Source organism: Hyalella azteca, unplaced genomic scaffold (assembly GCF_000764305.2).
Source record: "Hyalella azteca isolate HAZT.00-mixed unplaced genomic scaffold, Hazt_2.0.2 contig13588, whole genome shotgun sequence".
Lineage (NCBI taxonomy): Eukaryota > Metazoa > Arthropoda > Malacostraca > Amphipoda > Hyalellidae > Hyalella > Hyalella azteca.
Genome location: NW_025943504.1, coordinates 27,600 through 42,607, shown reverse-complemented (window position 1 = coordinate 42,607; position 15,008 = coordinate 27,600). Strand labels below are relative to the sequence as shown.

The following is a 15,008-nucleotide window of genomic DNA, read 5'->3' as shown; positions in this document are numbered from 1 at the left end:
GTCCAAAATAGACTGGGCTTGGCCCAACTAAGGGCTCGGAGATGTTATTGCTAAAATTGCTGACAAGTAATCAAATGACAAGTGCGCTCGGATTAGTGACAGCAGGTGAATCAAAGCGGGTTGCTCTGAATGCAACCCCCACTCTAAATCTGCTAATTAAACTTACGTACGAGTTGGTGAAGACTCTTATGAATAAACCGTCTATTGTTAATAATTAGAGGAGAAATAAAAAAGTAATGACTATATTCAACATGGACAACCAAATATATAAGAAATTCTTCAAGACATTGGGAAGAGCTGCGGATCACGAACTCAACAAAAAAGGCAACTGTACTGAGAAGAAAATGTTCAGTGAATATGTGTATTTATGTATTACAACGTTCACATGGTTGAACTAGTAGTATATATATAATTCAACCATGCAACGTTCATGTATTGGATTCCGCGTCTGACCGTAAGGCGAGAAAGAGAGCGAAATCGAAAAAAAAATCAAATGGTTTGGACATCACCGTTAAGTGGTTAGGAATGAATATTCAAAGTGTTGTTGAAATCGGTTCGGTAGTTTGGGTAGTATCAAATTTATTTGTGAGTAGTATCATACTTACTTGCTTTTGTACATATGTCGATCCAAATTCCATCGCTCCATGCGTCTTGTAACTTGATCATGAATGATACATTCGAAACGTCCATAAGCCCATTCGAAAAATATAGTTAAATAAATTGGAAAAAATAGTAAGAAATTTGTGTATAAAGCAAATTCTCTGATCTTCAATGAAACCGGCAAAGGAACAAATTCTGCCAACATATCCTAGTTTTACATATTTTAGGGGAATCTTGACAGATTTGAGGGTAACTTTGATCAAAGCCCTGACCTTCATGTCTTCACTTCAACTAACACGGAACAGTTGCCGTCATCTGATTCAGTTTGGTGTTGTTGCTGTCGAGTTGAAGGCAGTTACCACTTACCAGGCATGGCTGTCACCGGTGCAAAAGTTTTTTCACTCCTAAAAACAAATTATAAACCTCTAACAGCTGCAACTTCAAGATATGCGTAAGTTAATTCTAAAATTTCCTTGCTAATCTCGATAAAAGGAGGAAATTACCTAATTGTTTTGACGTCAATGGTCAATACCTATCTATTTTAATGCATTCGGTAAAAACTAAAAAAGGGTTTATTTCTCGTAATTTTCTCATTTCTGTAATATTGGAACTTGGAAGCAGTATAAAATGAAATTAGTAGGCCCAACCTATATATAAATATCTGAAAAATAACTTGTGTATTCTTATATTCTTAGGAAGATTGATAAAAGTAATTTTACTGCAATTGAGGGATAATTTCGATATTTAGTTATTTAATAAAGCAATTAATTTCTCAGGTCACTTTGGAGCAATGTTGAGATGGGTCCTCCAGATGCCATTCTGGGAGTCACTGAAGCATTCAAGAAAGATACTAATCCAAATAAAATAAATCTTGGTGTTGGTGCTTACCGGGATGACAATAACAAACCTTTTGTGCTTCCTTCTGTCAGGAAGGTGAGTATTTTTGTTCCAACTTTCAAACTAGCAAACATTGATAAAAATTTGTAATTTTTGATCTACTTTTTGTTGTATTAAGTGTTGGGAACCTCAGAGGACTTCTTAAATGTCTTTTTAGTTATTGTGGTACAGATTTTTCAACATTTTATGTATCTTGAATTTCTTGTAAACTTCTAATGAATTATGAATGATTGAATTTCTTGTATACCTACTCCTAATGAATGAGTTTATGTAAGTTAAACTTTGAGTAATTTTCTTCATTGTTTCAGTACAAGTTAATTTATAGTCTTTTTTGTATAATGTTTGATATATTACATTAATGTATTATATTATTTGAAAGGTTATTAGCAGCTGAAAAGCCTTCAGACAGTAGCTTGTGATACATTGCCTTGCAGGCAGAGGCTATCATGACGTCAAAGGCCCTAGACAAGGAATATGCACCCATCTCTGGCAGTGCTGAGTTCTGCCACGCAGCCATCAGCCTGGCATTTGGTGAGGGCAGCTCTGTGCTGCAAGAGGGACGCAACGCAACTGTTCAAGGCATCTCTGGCACTGGTTCACTTAGGATTGGCTCTGCTTTCTTAGCAAAATTTTTCCCCATTAAAGTAAGTAATTTCTTATATTCATTTTTTAATGAATGTTTCTTTTACTGTACTTTAATGCTATTTTGTTTCTAGCTCACAGTGCTCAATGTTATGTTGATTAGGGAAAATGGTTTGAATATCTCTTGTATGATTTATTTATTTATTTTTGGGTCAGGGAAAGATGGCAAAGTTTGAAAGCTGAAAAGAGAGTACACAATTTCTTGATATGATACCACCTTGCCATAAGGATATGCATGTTGCACTCCAAAGTTATACTCAACTGCCATGTAGTGCTACTATGTAGTGTCTTACTACTGCTATGGCTAACCTTTCTTCTGTGAATTGCTAAGTTAGTTGTTATTACAGATAAGTTATCTCCTTGGCTGTGGCTGTTAGTTTCTGCTGTGATCTTGCTGCTCAAAACTTATCTCTGTAACACTGTTTTGAGTCCACAGTGCCTCCTTCATACTGTAGCTAATGTATCAATGGAACTTTTTGTGTGTTGGAAAGTTTTTTTTTGTGAATTTCTAGTATAAAATTCAATTGAATTTTATACATTTTAACCAAATTTGGTATGAAAATTAAACTTCTGCACTTGAACATTCACGCTTCCACAAGTCTACAGTGACTTATTGGTACAGTAAAACTGCATGTTATTTATTTATTATATGCTGCACAAACATTCTTAATGATCCTGAAATAACATGTTGTAATAATTTTATGGCTTAAAATGAAGTTGATCTCAAAGACAAAAAACTGCACTTTGCTTTAATCCAGAACCCCATGAAGGTTAATGAGGAATTGAAAATTGATAATTCTAAATACCGAAGACAAAAATGAACCCTATGTAACTTTTTTCACTATTCAGTATTAATGACATAGTATATATCTGCTTGCAGACGGTATGGTTCCCAAGCCCTACATGGGGCAACCACGTGCCCATCTTCAAACACGTGGGCATGGAGGTGAAGCAGTACAGGTACTACGACCCTAAGACTTGTGGCTTTGACTTCAATGGAGCCATGGAAGACTTTAAGGTTTGTTTAAGACCTTGACACTTCACCGATATCATTGTTGTCTTGCACTGTATGTATTATGCACTGCTGCAAGTCAGGAAATGAGATAATCAAGCTTTTGGGTTCTTTGATTATTAATGCTGATCTTCAGGCATCTCAAAGAATTGACAATACTTGATCTATTGAAATTATAATTTTGAATAAAGTGGGGAGATTTTTGACGTTTGAATCAATTGAGATTCATTTGATAATAGATTATCTGGATTGATTGCAGAACATGCCAGATGGGAGCCTGGTGCTGCTGCACGCGTGTGCCCACAACCCAACTGGTGTTGACCCCAACCCTGAGCAGTGGCAGGCCATGAGCGACCTCCTCAAGAGCAAGAAGGCGTTGCCATTCTTTGACATGGCTTATCAGGTGGAGTTTTAGAAACACTCCTATGCATTTCAAACTTATAGTAGTTTTTCCTGCCTGAGAATTTAACTTGATACTTTGTAAGTTTGTTATTATTCAATGAACTTTATTGCAGGGTTTTGCCTCTGGGAGTGTGGACAAGGATGCTTTTGCTGTGCGCAAGTTCCTTGATGATGGCCATAACATCCTCCTAGCTCAGTCTTTTGCCAAGAACATGGGCCTCTATGGTGAGATATTGCATCCACTACTCGATGGAGTGACCAGTGACCACGCTGTTGGCTTGTTTGTAGACCCTTTCATGTCATCACCGTGGATCATGTCATGTCATCACTGTAGATCATGTCATGTCATCACCGTAGATCATGTCATGTCATCACTGTAGATCATGTCATGTCATCACTGTAGATCATGTCATGTCATCACTGTAGATCATGTCATGTCATCACCGTAGATCATGTCATGTCATCACTGTAGATCATGTCATGTCATCACTGGAGATCATGTCATCACTGTAGATCATGTCATCACCGTAGATCATGTCATCACTGTAGATCATGTCATCACTGTAGATCATGTCATATCATCACTGTAGATCAGATCATGTCATGTCATCACCGTAGATCAGATCATGTCATGTCATCACCGTAGATCAGATCATGTCATGTCATCACTGTAGATCATGTCATCACTGTAGATCATGTCATCACTGTAGATCATGTCATATCATCACTGTAGATCATGTCATATCATCACTGTAGATCATGTCATATCATCACTGTAGATCATGTCATGTCATCACTGTAGATCATGTCGTCACTGTAGATCATGTCATCACTGTAGATCATGTCATGTCATCACTGTAGATCATGTCATGTCATCACTGTAGATCATGTCATGTCATCACTGTAGATCATGTCATGTCATCACTGTAGATCCTCCCGTGACAAGTATGATTCGTAATTTTATCTGTACTTTGCTTACTTTAGAATAGTATGAATACTTTCTTGTGAAGGGAGGCATATAAGTATATAAAATATTTATATACTTATGCCATTATTAAGGAGGTAGTGGAAACTTGAGCTGCGTGAGATTATTTATTTAATTCAAAGCATGCAAATTTCATACATGTATGTCCACCAGTAGAAATTTTTCTCTATTATACAATTACATTGCTACATAGCATTTTCAACTAATCATGTGTGAATGAACAAGGCGAAAAATTCAACATCTTTTCACAGTACGTTTTGGTCTGTGAGTGGCACTTCTTTTGAATATCATATAGCACGTAGCATATATTATATATCATTATATATGGTATATGATATGCTACCTATATGCCATATGGTTCAATGTTAAATGACATGACAGTCTATCATGATAAAGTCCTCACATATAGGGTTACGTATCATTTCCTACAGTTCATCTAGTCTTAATAAGGATGTCTCAAATTTTATATCATGTCTTAAAATAGAATCATGTTCCTATTATGCGTAGAGAAAACTAGAACATTGAATGGTTCAAGTGCATTGCCCATAACACTCCTGAACTCTTGAAGTTGCTTATTATTTATAACTGCTGTGCCATCTTGATCCTACCACGCCTCGTTTATGCTGAACACCGGAGGTTACTCTTCCTTGTCACTTGAGTGATACAGGGTTACATAACTACATCCTTGACAAGAGTGATACAGGGTTACATAACTACATCCTTGACAAGAGTGATACAGGGTTACATAACTACATCCTTGACAAGAGTGATACAGGGTTACATAACTACATCCTTGACAAGAGTGATACAGGGTTACATAACTACATCCTTGACAAGAGTGATACAGGGTTACATAACTACATCCTTGACAAGAGTGATACAGGGTTACATAACTACATCCTTGACAAGAGTGATACAGGGTTACATAACTACATCCTTGACAAGAGTGATACAGGGTTACATAACTACATCCTTGACAAGAGTGATACAGGGTTACATAACTACATCCTTGACAAGAGTGATACAGGGTTACATAACTACATCCTTGACAAGAGTGATACAGGGTTACATAACTACATCCTTGACAAGAGTGATACAGGGTTACATAACTACATCCTTGACAAGAGTGATACAGGGTTACATAACTACATCCTTGACAAGAGTGATACAGGGTTACATAACNGTGTGCTGCACGGAGCAGTGGTCTACACGGTGTTCCTGTATTGTGGTGTGCTGCACGGAGCAGTGGTCTGCACGGTGTTCCTGTATTGTGGTGTGCTGCATGGAGCAGTGGTCTACACGGTGTTCCTGTATTGTGGTGTGCTGGTGTGCAGCACAAGAGTCCTCAAGAGTTTGTGTTGTGCAGGCGAGCGCGCCGGGGCGTTCACGGTGGTGTGCTCCGACAAGGACGGGGCGGCGCGCGTCATGTCGCAAATTAAGATCCTCATCCGCCCCCTGTACTCCAACCCGCCCATCAACGGCGCCAGGATCGTCAGCACTATTTTGTCTGACGCAGCACTCAGGTAGTCGTCGAATTCTCGGATCGCTATGAAAATTTCAAGTTTATAGAATGTACAGCGGCTTTATGGAGAAATAGAAGCAAACATGACTTTCAATATTTCATTGCGAAACCATCAGTCAATTTGCTGAACTTCATCTGGTGTTCATAATTGAGGATTGCGTTTAATCCATGTTGTTTGTACTGCTTAACCTGGAGTTGAACGCTAATATCTCGAGAGCTACTTACAGATCAGAGTGGCTGACTGATGTCAAGGGCATGGCTGACAGGATTATTTCAATGCGTACACAACTACGAGCTAATCTCGAGAAGGAAGGATCCACGCGCAACTGGAGCCACATCACCGACCAGATCGGCATGTTCTGCTTCACTGGCATGACGCCCGCTCAGGTGAACGAGGGTTGCTCCCTAGGTTCTTGTCTAAACCCAACACTTGTGCAATTATTACGCAGGTGGCACTTTAGTCGGTTCGCTTTTCAAAATTATTTAACCACTAATAAGAAGTTATATTTTAAAATTATTTCCATATCTATTACGCACGCTATTAACTTAGAGTTTTCAGAATACATTTCAATAAAATACATGTTAACAATACCTAATCTATCCCGATGTTACGTTACTTCATAATAATCTGGTGTAACAATTAAATATTTTCAATGTCGGTTTGTATCATACGTGACAACAAAACTACTTGCCGAGCTATTTGCGTCTATGCCTGCGCATTCCCTACGCTATTTTTTGATGATATTTTTCTTCCAGCATGCCCCTTAGTATCGATGCCTTACTTAAGTTGCTAGATAATTTTATTGATTAGTAATATATTATTCAAGGAATGACATTTGCTTCTGTAGTGAATAGTTGCCAAGCCAACAACAATTTCCGATTCATTCTTTACGAAGGTGGAGAAACTGACGAAGGAGTTCTCCGTTTACCTGACGAAGGACGGACGCATCTCCATGGCAGGAATCACTTCAGCGAACGTCGCGTACCTCGCCAAGGGCATGCACGCTGTCACCAAGTAGAGGTCCTGAGGGCTGCAGTTACGAGCGTCGCTGGGGCTCGTGCAGGAGATATGGTCTTGTTATACCATCGTTGTGATAGGTGCTATATTACAGTTATTTGTTGTTTTCAAAAATTCCAATGATTCATTTCCAGTGCAGGAAATGTCTGCCTATCTTGAGTGGCAGTGAACTGAAAACTATTCCTACCAGCCACGAAGATTGAAGAACTAGAGTCCTGCTGCTGCTGGTGCCGCTGCTGCCAAGTCTCTGGTGCTGCCAAGTCTCTGGTGCTGCCAAGTCTCTGGTGCTGCCAAGTCTCTGGTGCTGCCAAGTCTCTGGTGCCACCAAGTCTCTGGTGCTGCCAAGTCTCTGGTGCTGCCAAGTCTCTGGTGCTGCCAAGTCTCTGGTGCTGGCTACTGCAGCAGTGCGCGTCGGGGAGCTCATATGTGATTTATACTAAATCGATCTGGCACTCTCAAATTACCCTATTTAAAACTACCAAAGAAAATTCAATTGAAACGTACTGTGATCGGCATTATAAAAGAAAAGAAAGAAAATGAAGGTCCTTAGGCTAGTAATAATACAAACCTTTCAGAAGGGTAGAAATGTATAAGAATGAACTTGAAACATTTGATAATAAGTTGTTCCATTTTTAGCAATTGTTGCTTTAATGATTGGCATTTGAAATGTGAGAATTTAGAAGGTAGGCCATCGCATAATGCGCTCAACACGCCATACGGCATTCAAGGTTGTCCACGTGTTATGGTTTCCTGCAGTTTTTTCTGTGGGCATATTTGTACATAATAAAATCGAATTAACTGAACTGGATATTTTTCTATCCACCCGAGGCTACTGCATGAAAAATGATTATACCGTGCGTAATTATTAGGAATGTGGGCGCCACGGTTACAAAAAATTTGACTAGCTTTTCAAAACTCGCGTGAAGAGATGACGGTAACGGAAATGAAGATACTTTCTTCAATCACAAAGCTAATGCGAGGTCTTGAATAGTCCTAATTAGGATTTTTCCTACCAAATTAACGTAAAATTTTTAGTCTATTACTCTGCGCTAATTCCCATCATGCCTTTTCATACTGATATTTTCATTTTTCGTATTTGAGCTGAAATTTGCTCGCGTTGCCAGAGCCCAATCGTCGATGGAACAATTTTTTTCTCAGAGACAATAAATAGCCTGAAGTTTTAGAACTGGATAAAAAAATTGTTTTAAAAAAATGAATACAATAATTTCCGTGTTTTTTTACATTTTTGCAGTACTCATTTCATCCTTCAAATGAGTGAACAAAGCAAGTGGAACACGATTTCGCCACTGAACAAAGCGCGAGTTACTCGTTTATGCCTCGTTTGAACGAAACGCGTTTGTTACGAACACGGAACACGTTCGCTAAATGAACGAAAGCGATAGAAACAGAAGAAAATGCATCAAAAATAGTTCATGTAATTTTTTTGACTGACATTTAAAGAAGATAACACATTGTGTCTTTATTTCAAATCGAATTAACTAAAATACTTTCTGAAAAAGTTGTTTTATCTAGCGAATCTTGCATCTAAGCTTTGGAATTCATATCGGCTCGTCGGCTTATCGGCTGGGTGAGTCAGTGAGTGCAATGCTAGCCGCGTGTCTGTCGTGAAGTTGAGTGGCTCAATTCTTGTTTATATATTATTGAAGCATTGCTCAAGTAGAGAATAAAAAGGAATTTTTGGAATTAATGATCGAAGAATCGGTAAGTGTCGACTATCGAATGAGTTTGAAGTTAACAGTAAGAACAACAAACTAGATTCATCATTCATGATTCATGTCAAATCAGTGTCACACTTTTCAGTTTCAAAATTCAACTTACCTAGCCTCTTTTATCGGACACCACTGAAATCCATGATTAGCTTATACATCATCCAAATTTTCATAATTTTTCGTTAATTAATTTGGTAGCTACTGGTATCATGAATTTAATAATGATGTTTTCGGTGATGGACTGATGGTAGCCTTTCATTTTAGATTTATGTTTTAATTTTGTTTCAGGAATTAGTACCTCTGAACTGCTTTTGTGAACCTCCCTGCCTAACTAATTTGTGAGCCTTTGTAAACCTAATTTGCATTAGATATATAATATACACAAGTGATGCTAGCGCGAGATTATAGGTACACATAGTTGTAGTGTTCCTGGTCTGGTCAAGCGTGAGGGCTATATAGGCTAAGTAGCTAGCTATATGCCGCCTATAACTATGAAGAGTCTTAGAAGAGACCGTGTAATCTCATAATATTTTTATTTTTCCTTGCCATTGATGTTGAAAAACAAAAATTATACAATGAAAGCCACTGTTAATTAAGTACGTAGTAGCATCGCGTCAAATTTCATAATCACCTATATAATTTCATTATTAGGTGAAATCGCAGTGTCCATTAGCCTAAACAACAATGATGCATGCAGCATAGAACGGACCTATTTAGCGCATTTTCTCATTCATGGAAAAATGCACTATTTTGCTCGTCATGTCCGTCCGTCCGTCTGTCTGTCCGTCCGTGATCACGTTTTCGTCGACGAGAAAATGCGCTCTCTGTTACTCACTGCAGTGATTACTGAGTTATATTTTTTTTGCATGCATCAAGTTTCTTAACTATAAAACGCTGACACAGGGATACTTAATATTTAGTTATTGTTCCACAAGAATCGACAACAATCCAAAATTGATATTATTTTCAACTCTTACGATAACTCTTGCTAATTGACTATTGAGATATGCGCTATATTGTTGGAGCTGATATCTTATTTGATGAGCAGCAGGCTAAAAACTTATAACTACTCCTTCCTTTCAATGACCCTCTGTATCAGTAGGTGAGAAATGCACTAAGAACAATGCTTTTATGTTAGCCTTCACGAATATTGATTTACAACAAGGTACATAGATGTTTTCTAAGCACTGCAATTCATATTTACAGGTAAACTTGTCAAGATGTACGGTGAAATTGTAGCAGGCATTGACTTTGGGTCCAAGAACGCGCGGTCTTGCGTCGTTGTGAGAGGCGAGACTAAGGTGGTCGCAGCAGGCAGCGGGGCGCGGCACACACCTCTTGTTGTTGTCTTCACGGAGGAAGACGAGCCACTGGTCGGGGAAGCTGCTTTAGTAGCTCATGATGCCGACCCTCAGCTGGAGCTGGTCGAGGTGATGCGCCTTCTCGATGACACCTACGGTTTGCCATGGAAAACAAAAGACTCGCAAGGCAGCATTCTTATCGAAGTCGAGGCGGGTGAAAACAAGAGACGTCACTCAAGAACATGGGTACAACTCATGACTCTCGTTCTCCTGAAAATCAAGGAAGACATGGAAGCGTCTGCTGGGTCAGAAGTAAAGAAAGTTGTTCTCTCGGTTGCAAGTTCTGTGCTGGATGTGCATAAAGCTCAGTTGGCGCAAAGCAGCAACGCAGCTGGGTTGTCTGTTCTGGGCATCATCGACAGGGCCGTGGCCGTGGGCTATGGCTATAATTTGCAGAAGAAAACGTCGAAGAAACAATCTGTTTTCGTATTCCGGTACGGATCGCAATACTTAGAAGTGTCAATTATCTCTTTTAAAGATGGAGTGTTCAGTGTACTTTCGTCGGAAATGTACCCAATTCCTTCAATGGACGATATCATGACAAAGCATTTCCTCTCCGAGATCAGCCGTCAACATGGATTAAACATGTCCACCAATAAACTTGCCATGCATAAGCTTCTGCAAGCTTGCCGAGAGCTGAAACACAGCCTGTCCTTTTCTGAGCACGAGGAACTCGTGGTTCCGTCCACGACGGCTTCTGCTGATTTCAAGTTCTCATTGAGTCGAACGCGGCTGGATGAGCTCAACAAGACGCTCTATGCCAAGATACCCTCGAGCGTTCAGAATGCCCTGGAGTCAGCTGACATGAAGGCAGCTGACATTGATGAGGTCATTCTGTGTGGTGGCTCCTGCCGGGTGCCCAAGGTCGAGGTGCTAGTGCGTGATTGCTTCAAGGACACCCCCATCAGAAGTGACGTCGATGTCGCCCTGGTGGGGGCCATGGGGGCGGCCAGGTACGCCACACTGGCAGCGCTCAGAGCGCTGTCGGAGAGCCGCGACCTCACGCCCCTGCAGCTGCTAGTGAAGGAGGCGGTGCTCGCCAGGAGCGTCGCTCCCCACCAGCCTGCCGAGACCCGTAACGTCGTCCCTAAGACACGTGACAACCGGTAACTTATGCATATAATTAGAAATTATAAAAAGGCCTCCCACACTCACCATTCCAACAAAAAAAAAAGAAAGAATTGATTTTATTAATTAAAAACCGAAATTAAAAATTGTTTCTTCTTTTCCGTTAGTGCAGTGGAAATGTATTACTTGTTGTTTCATAATTTGTATCTTTAATTTATATACTTGTTTTAATGACATAGAGAATAATTTTAGTTTTTTCCAATGTTATGTGTGCTTCTCCGAATGTTCGTTAGTAAAGAATTTCTTTATATCAGTAGAATATTTACACTTAATTGTGTATTATGCTTATAATTTTGAAACAACAACGTAAAAATGAAAATTATGTTAATCTCACGTGTTGCAGAAAAATGGTTGTGGAAGCCCAGACGGAACCTGCGATTGGGATTGATCTCGGCACGACCAACTCGTGCGTGGCTGTTGTGCGCAACGGCAAAGTGGAGGTGATTGCCAACGACATCGGCAGTCGCATCACTCCATCCTATGTCGCCTTCACTGACGAAGATTGTCTCGTCGGTGCTGCAGCCAAGGCACAAGCCGTCAACAATTCCAGAAACACTGTTTTTGATGTTAAGCGTCTAATTGGGCGAAAATTCCTTGATGTTGACACCCCTGAAAATACCAGAATGTGGCCGTTCAAAGTTGTGGATGAGGGTGGAGTTCCTAAGGTGCAAGTTCTTCACAAGAAAACAATAAAAACCTTGTCATCGGAGGAGCTGTCTGCGATGATATTGCGTAAAATGAAGTCAGTTGCAGAAACTTTCGTCGGCAGTGTTGTAAGAAACGCTGTGATCACTGTACCCGCCTATTTCAAGGACTCGCAGAGGCAAGCCACTCTTGACGCTGGAAAAATTGCAGGTCTAAATGTTCTGGCCATCATCAACGAACCCACCGCTGCTGCTCTTGCTTTTGGTGTCGAAAAAGCAGCCAAAGAGCGACGCCATGTACTCATTTTCGATTTAGGTGGAGGCACTTTTGACGTTGCCGTGGTGGCAATCGAAGACAAAAATTTCGAAGTTCTGGCAGTGAACGGCAACAATTCTCTTGGCGGGCGAGATTTTGATGACAGACTCGTTCAGCACTTCATCGGAGAGTTCAAGAAAAAGCACGGAGCAGATCTAGCTTCTGATGATAAAGCTAAAACCAAGTTGAGATTAGCTTGTGAAAAAGTGAAAATTGATCTCTCAGTGAGTGTGAAGAGTCGCCTCCAAATTGTTGCTCTTCATAACGGGATTGACTTCATCTCGAACATCAGTCGCGTCCGCTTCGAACTTCTGTGTTCAGACTTGTTCCTGCAAACACTCGTCCCCGTGAAGCGTGTGCTCTTAGACGCCGGTCTCGACGCTAGTGCCGTCGACGAAGTCGTGCTTGTAGGAGGCTCAACTCGGATCCCCAAGATCCAAGAATTGCTACAAAAACACTTCCAAGGTAAAAAACTGAACAAGTCCATCGACCCGGACCATGCAGTAGCATATGGCGCTGCGTTACAAGCTGATGTGCTAGCCAGGGACTCTCGAGATCGAGCCATAAATCTAGTGGATGTTTGTCCCATGACCATCGGTGTTGCGGAGTTCGGAATTTTCATGAGTCCTCTAATTTATCGGAATACAAGGATCCCCACTAAAAAGACAAGCTACTACTCAACTGCTAATGATTTCCAGCAAGCCTTAACCATTGCCATCTATGAAGGTGATAATAAACTTTGTATAGAGAACAACCTTCTTGGACAGTTCAAGCTTTGCGGCATTGAAAATGCCGAACAAGGAAGACCGAACATTGAACTGACATGTGCCATTGACAAGAACGGGATCTTGAAAGTCTCAGCCAAAGATAAGAGCACAGGCAGCCGCCAGAGCATTCACATAACAAGCCTCAAAGGCCGCTTGGAAAAGAGCGATATTGACCGCTGCATGGCGGAGGCTTCTTCTTATGGCAACGAGGACAAACAGCTCAGGCTGATCGCGCGTGCTTCACTCGAAAGATATTGTCTGCAGATGAAAAATGTTGTCGAAGACAAGCTGTGCTGCTTGCGTTCTCTGATCGATCAAGCCCTGCTGCGTGACATCGACACCGCACTGACGGCTACAATGGCTTGGCTGGATGACAACGAGGGATTGGTTGCTTCCGAATTCGATTTGAAGCGGGCCGAACTGGAAAAGCGATGCGCCGGTCTACTTTAATCCTCATATTTTGCGCCAAAGAGGAGAATTCATTTTTTTTCATGCATTTTGGCCATATGGCGCTTGAGCGTTAAGTTTTCCTAGTATTTGTTGATTATATTCATGACTTGTACTACAAGACTATTATTTCTGCACTGCTGATTATTCAGCGATCGTTTTCGGATCATATGGTCAGTAAATGGAACTTAATTCTTCTCACTCGAACAAAACATAATGTTAACTTTTGCGTCTTTATTTTCGTTTTTAGATTTAGTACGCACGGTTTTGATCAATGATTAAATTTTATTTCAACAGTCTACTTCGGTTCTTGTAATGAATTCCCGTGATTGTTCAAGATAAAATGTCAAGTTTCGCTGTTTAATGTTAACATTATTCGTGTACACCTGCTTATTTTCGCAAGCCTGGATGCAGGCAAGTTCAGTTTTTGTAAACTGTAATCTCACCTACTACTTGAACTTCTTTCTTCTAATCATGGACATATGCTCGCAGTATTGAACCGTTTCCTATCATTTCTTCCGCTACATTAGTTGGTTGAGTACTCCATGCATGGTCGGTGTGACACAGGTTTGCGCGAGTCATTGGATGCATGCCTGCTCTCCGACTGTGGGCCAGTCCTCCTACGTGTCCTTCATTCCGCTTATTTCGTCGGCCCGAGGAAGTGCATGATTTTTTTAGGAGCATTTCATATTGTTTCTCAGCCTCGGTTCGTGTTTGGCCGTTTTCTTATTAACAGCTTCTGCGTGATCTGTATCATAAGAGTGGAATTCATAATTGCTTGTGTTCAAAGCGTTCGGAAGAATTTTAAATTTTCACTCAAGTATGTGAAAATATACAGAAGTGTCACAAAGTTTTTTTCTCGTCTTTTATGGAGGGAGTTTGGTGTGAAGAAATTTTTTTATTTTCTTAAGGGTGAATACGCAGTGCGAAAATTGCGTAGATCGCTCCTGGTCTACGTGAGCCACCTCAGAATCTTGCGACATGGAAATGTATTGCAAGTCACGCAATATTAAATCTACTTCCGCTGCGTGAATTATATATGCTGCTTCCCGATTTAAATTTAACGATAAGTTAATTATTAAACTTTTATAACTAGGAACTATAACAACACCAATTTTAACAGTATATCCATATCATATGGCGATTCTGTCCGGTCTCCGATGTACATCAAGCGTCTGCTATGCGAAACTGAATCGTGTTAGATCATAGTTACGTGGATTAGGGAAATCACCGATTTATCTAATTGCCGTTAGTCCAATGTTCCGAATCGTTTTCTCCAGTAACCGTTAGTCACAGAAAGAAATATGTCGTTATTTTCATAGAACATTTGTTAAGGATTCAAAATGAGCTCATTGGTGATGCTTAGCAAGAAATATTGTCACTGGAAATTGTTGAAATGGAATCGTTACAGAACAAGTCTCTTCAATTGGTTAGGGACAAAGTTAGCTTTAGAGGAGTCTGGGAATTTACATCAGTACCAAGAACGCGCCCACCAAGAAGTGTATTGAATATAACGAAGGAACAGGCAACGCGATCT

The 15,008-nt window shown here is 40.3% G+C and overlaps 2 protein-coding genes across 2 annotated transcripts; both read left to right on the top strand.

The window, feature by feature from the left end:
- Positions 1-901: 901 nt before the first annotated feature.
- Positions 902-7,881, top strand: LOC108671325 (aspartate aminotransferase, mitochondrial). Its single transcript, XM_018158848.2, has 10 exons — positions 902-1,051; positions 1,377-1,533; positions 1,932-2,141; positions 3,020-3,157; positions 3,411-3,554; positions 3,667-3,778; positions 5,905-6,061; positions 6,288-6,447; positions 6,957-7,081; positions 7,213-7,881. Exons 1-9 carry the CDS (start codon positions 972-974, stop codon positions 7,077-7,079), a joined length of 1,281 nt encoding a protein of 426 aa, XP_018014337.1. The 5' UTR covers positions 902-971; the 3' UTR covers positions 7,080-7,081; positions 7,213-7,881.
- Positions 7,882-8,686: 805 nt separating this feature from the next.
- Positions 8,687-14,775, top strand: LOC108671326 (heat shock 70 kDa protein 1-like). The gene is made up of 3 exons (XM_018158850.2): positions 8,687-8,800; positions 10,015-11,275; positions 11,641-14,775. The coding sequence occupies exons 2-3, from the start codon at positions 10,029-10,031 to the stop codon at positions 13,472-13,474; spliced, it is 3,081 nt and encodes a 1,026-aa protein (XP_018014339.1). The 5' UTR covers positions 8,687-8,800; positions 10,015-10,028; the 3' UTR covers positions 13,475-14,775.
- The last annotated feature ends 233 nt before the right edge of the window (positions 14,776-15,008 follow it).

Excerpts from the sequence above, each read along its gene's own strand:
- LOC108671325 (XM_018158848.2), top strand. The coding sequence starts at position 972 with ATGGCTGTCACCGGTGCAAAAGTTTTTTCACTCCTAAAAACAAATTAT. Across the intron at positions 3,158-3,410 it reads GAGCCATGGAAGACTTTAAG|AACATGCCAGATGGGAGCCT; the intron begins GTTTGTTTAAGA and ends GATTGATTGCAG. Across the intron at positions 3,779-5,904 it reads CAAGAACATGGGCCTCTATG|GCGAGCGCGCCGGGGCGTTC; the intron begins GTGAGATATTGC and ends TGTGTTGTGCAG.
- LOC108671326 (XM_018158850.2), top strand. The coding sequence starts at position 10,029 with ATGTACGGTGAAATTGTAGCAGGCATTGACTTTGGGTCCAAGAACGCG. Across the intron at positions 11,276-11,640 it reads CCTAAGACACGTGACAACCG|AAAAATGGTTGTGGAAGCCC; the intron begins GTAACTTATGCA and ends CACGTGTTGCAG.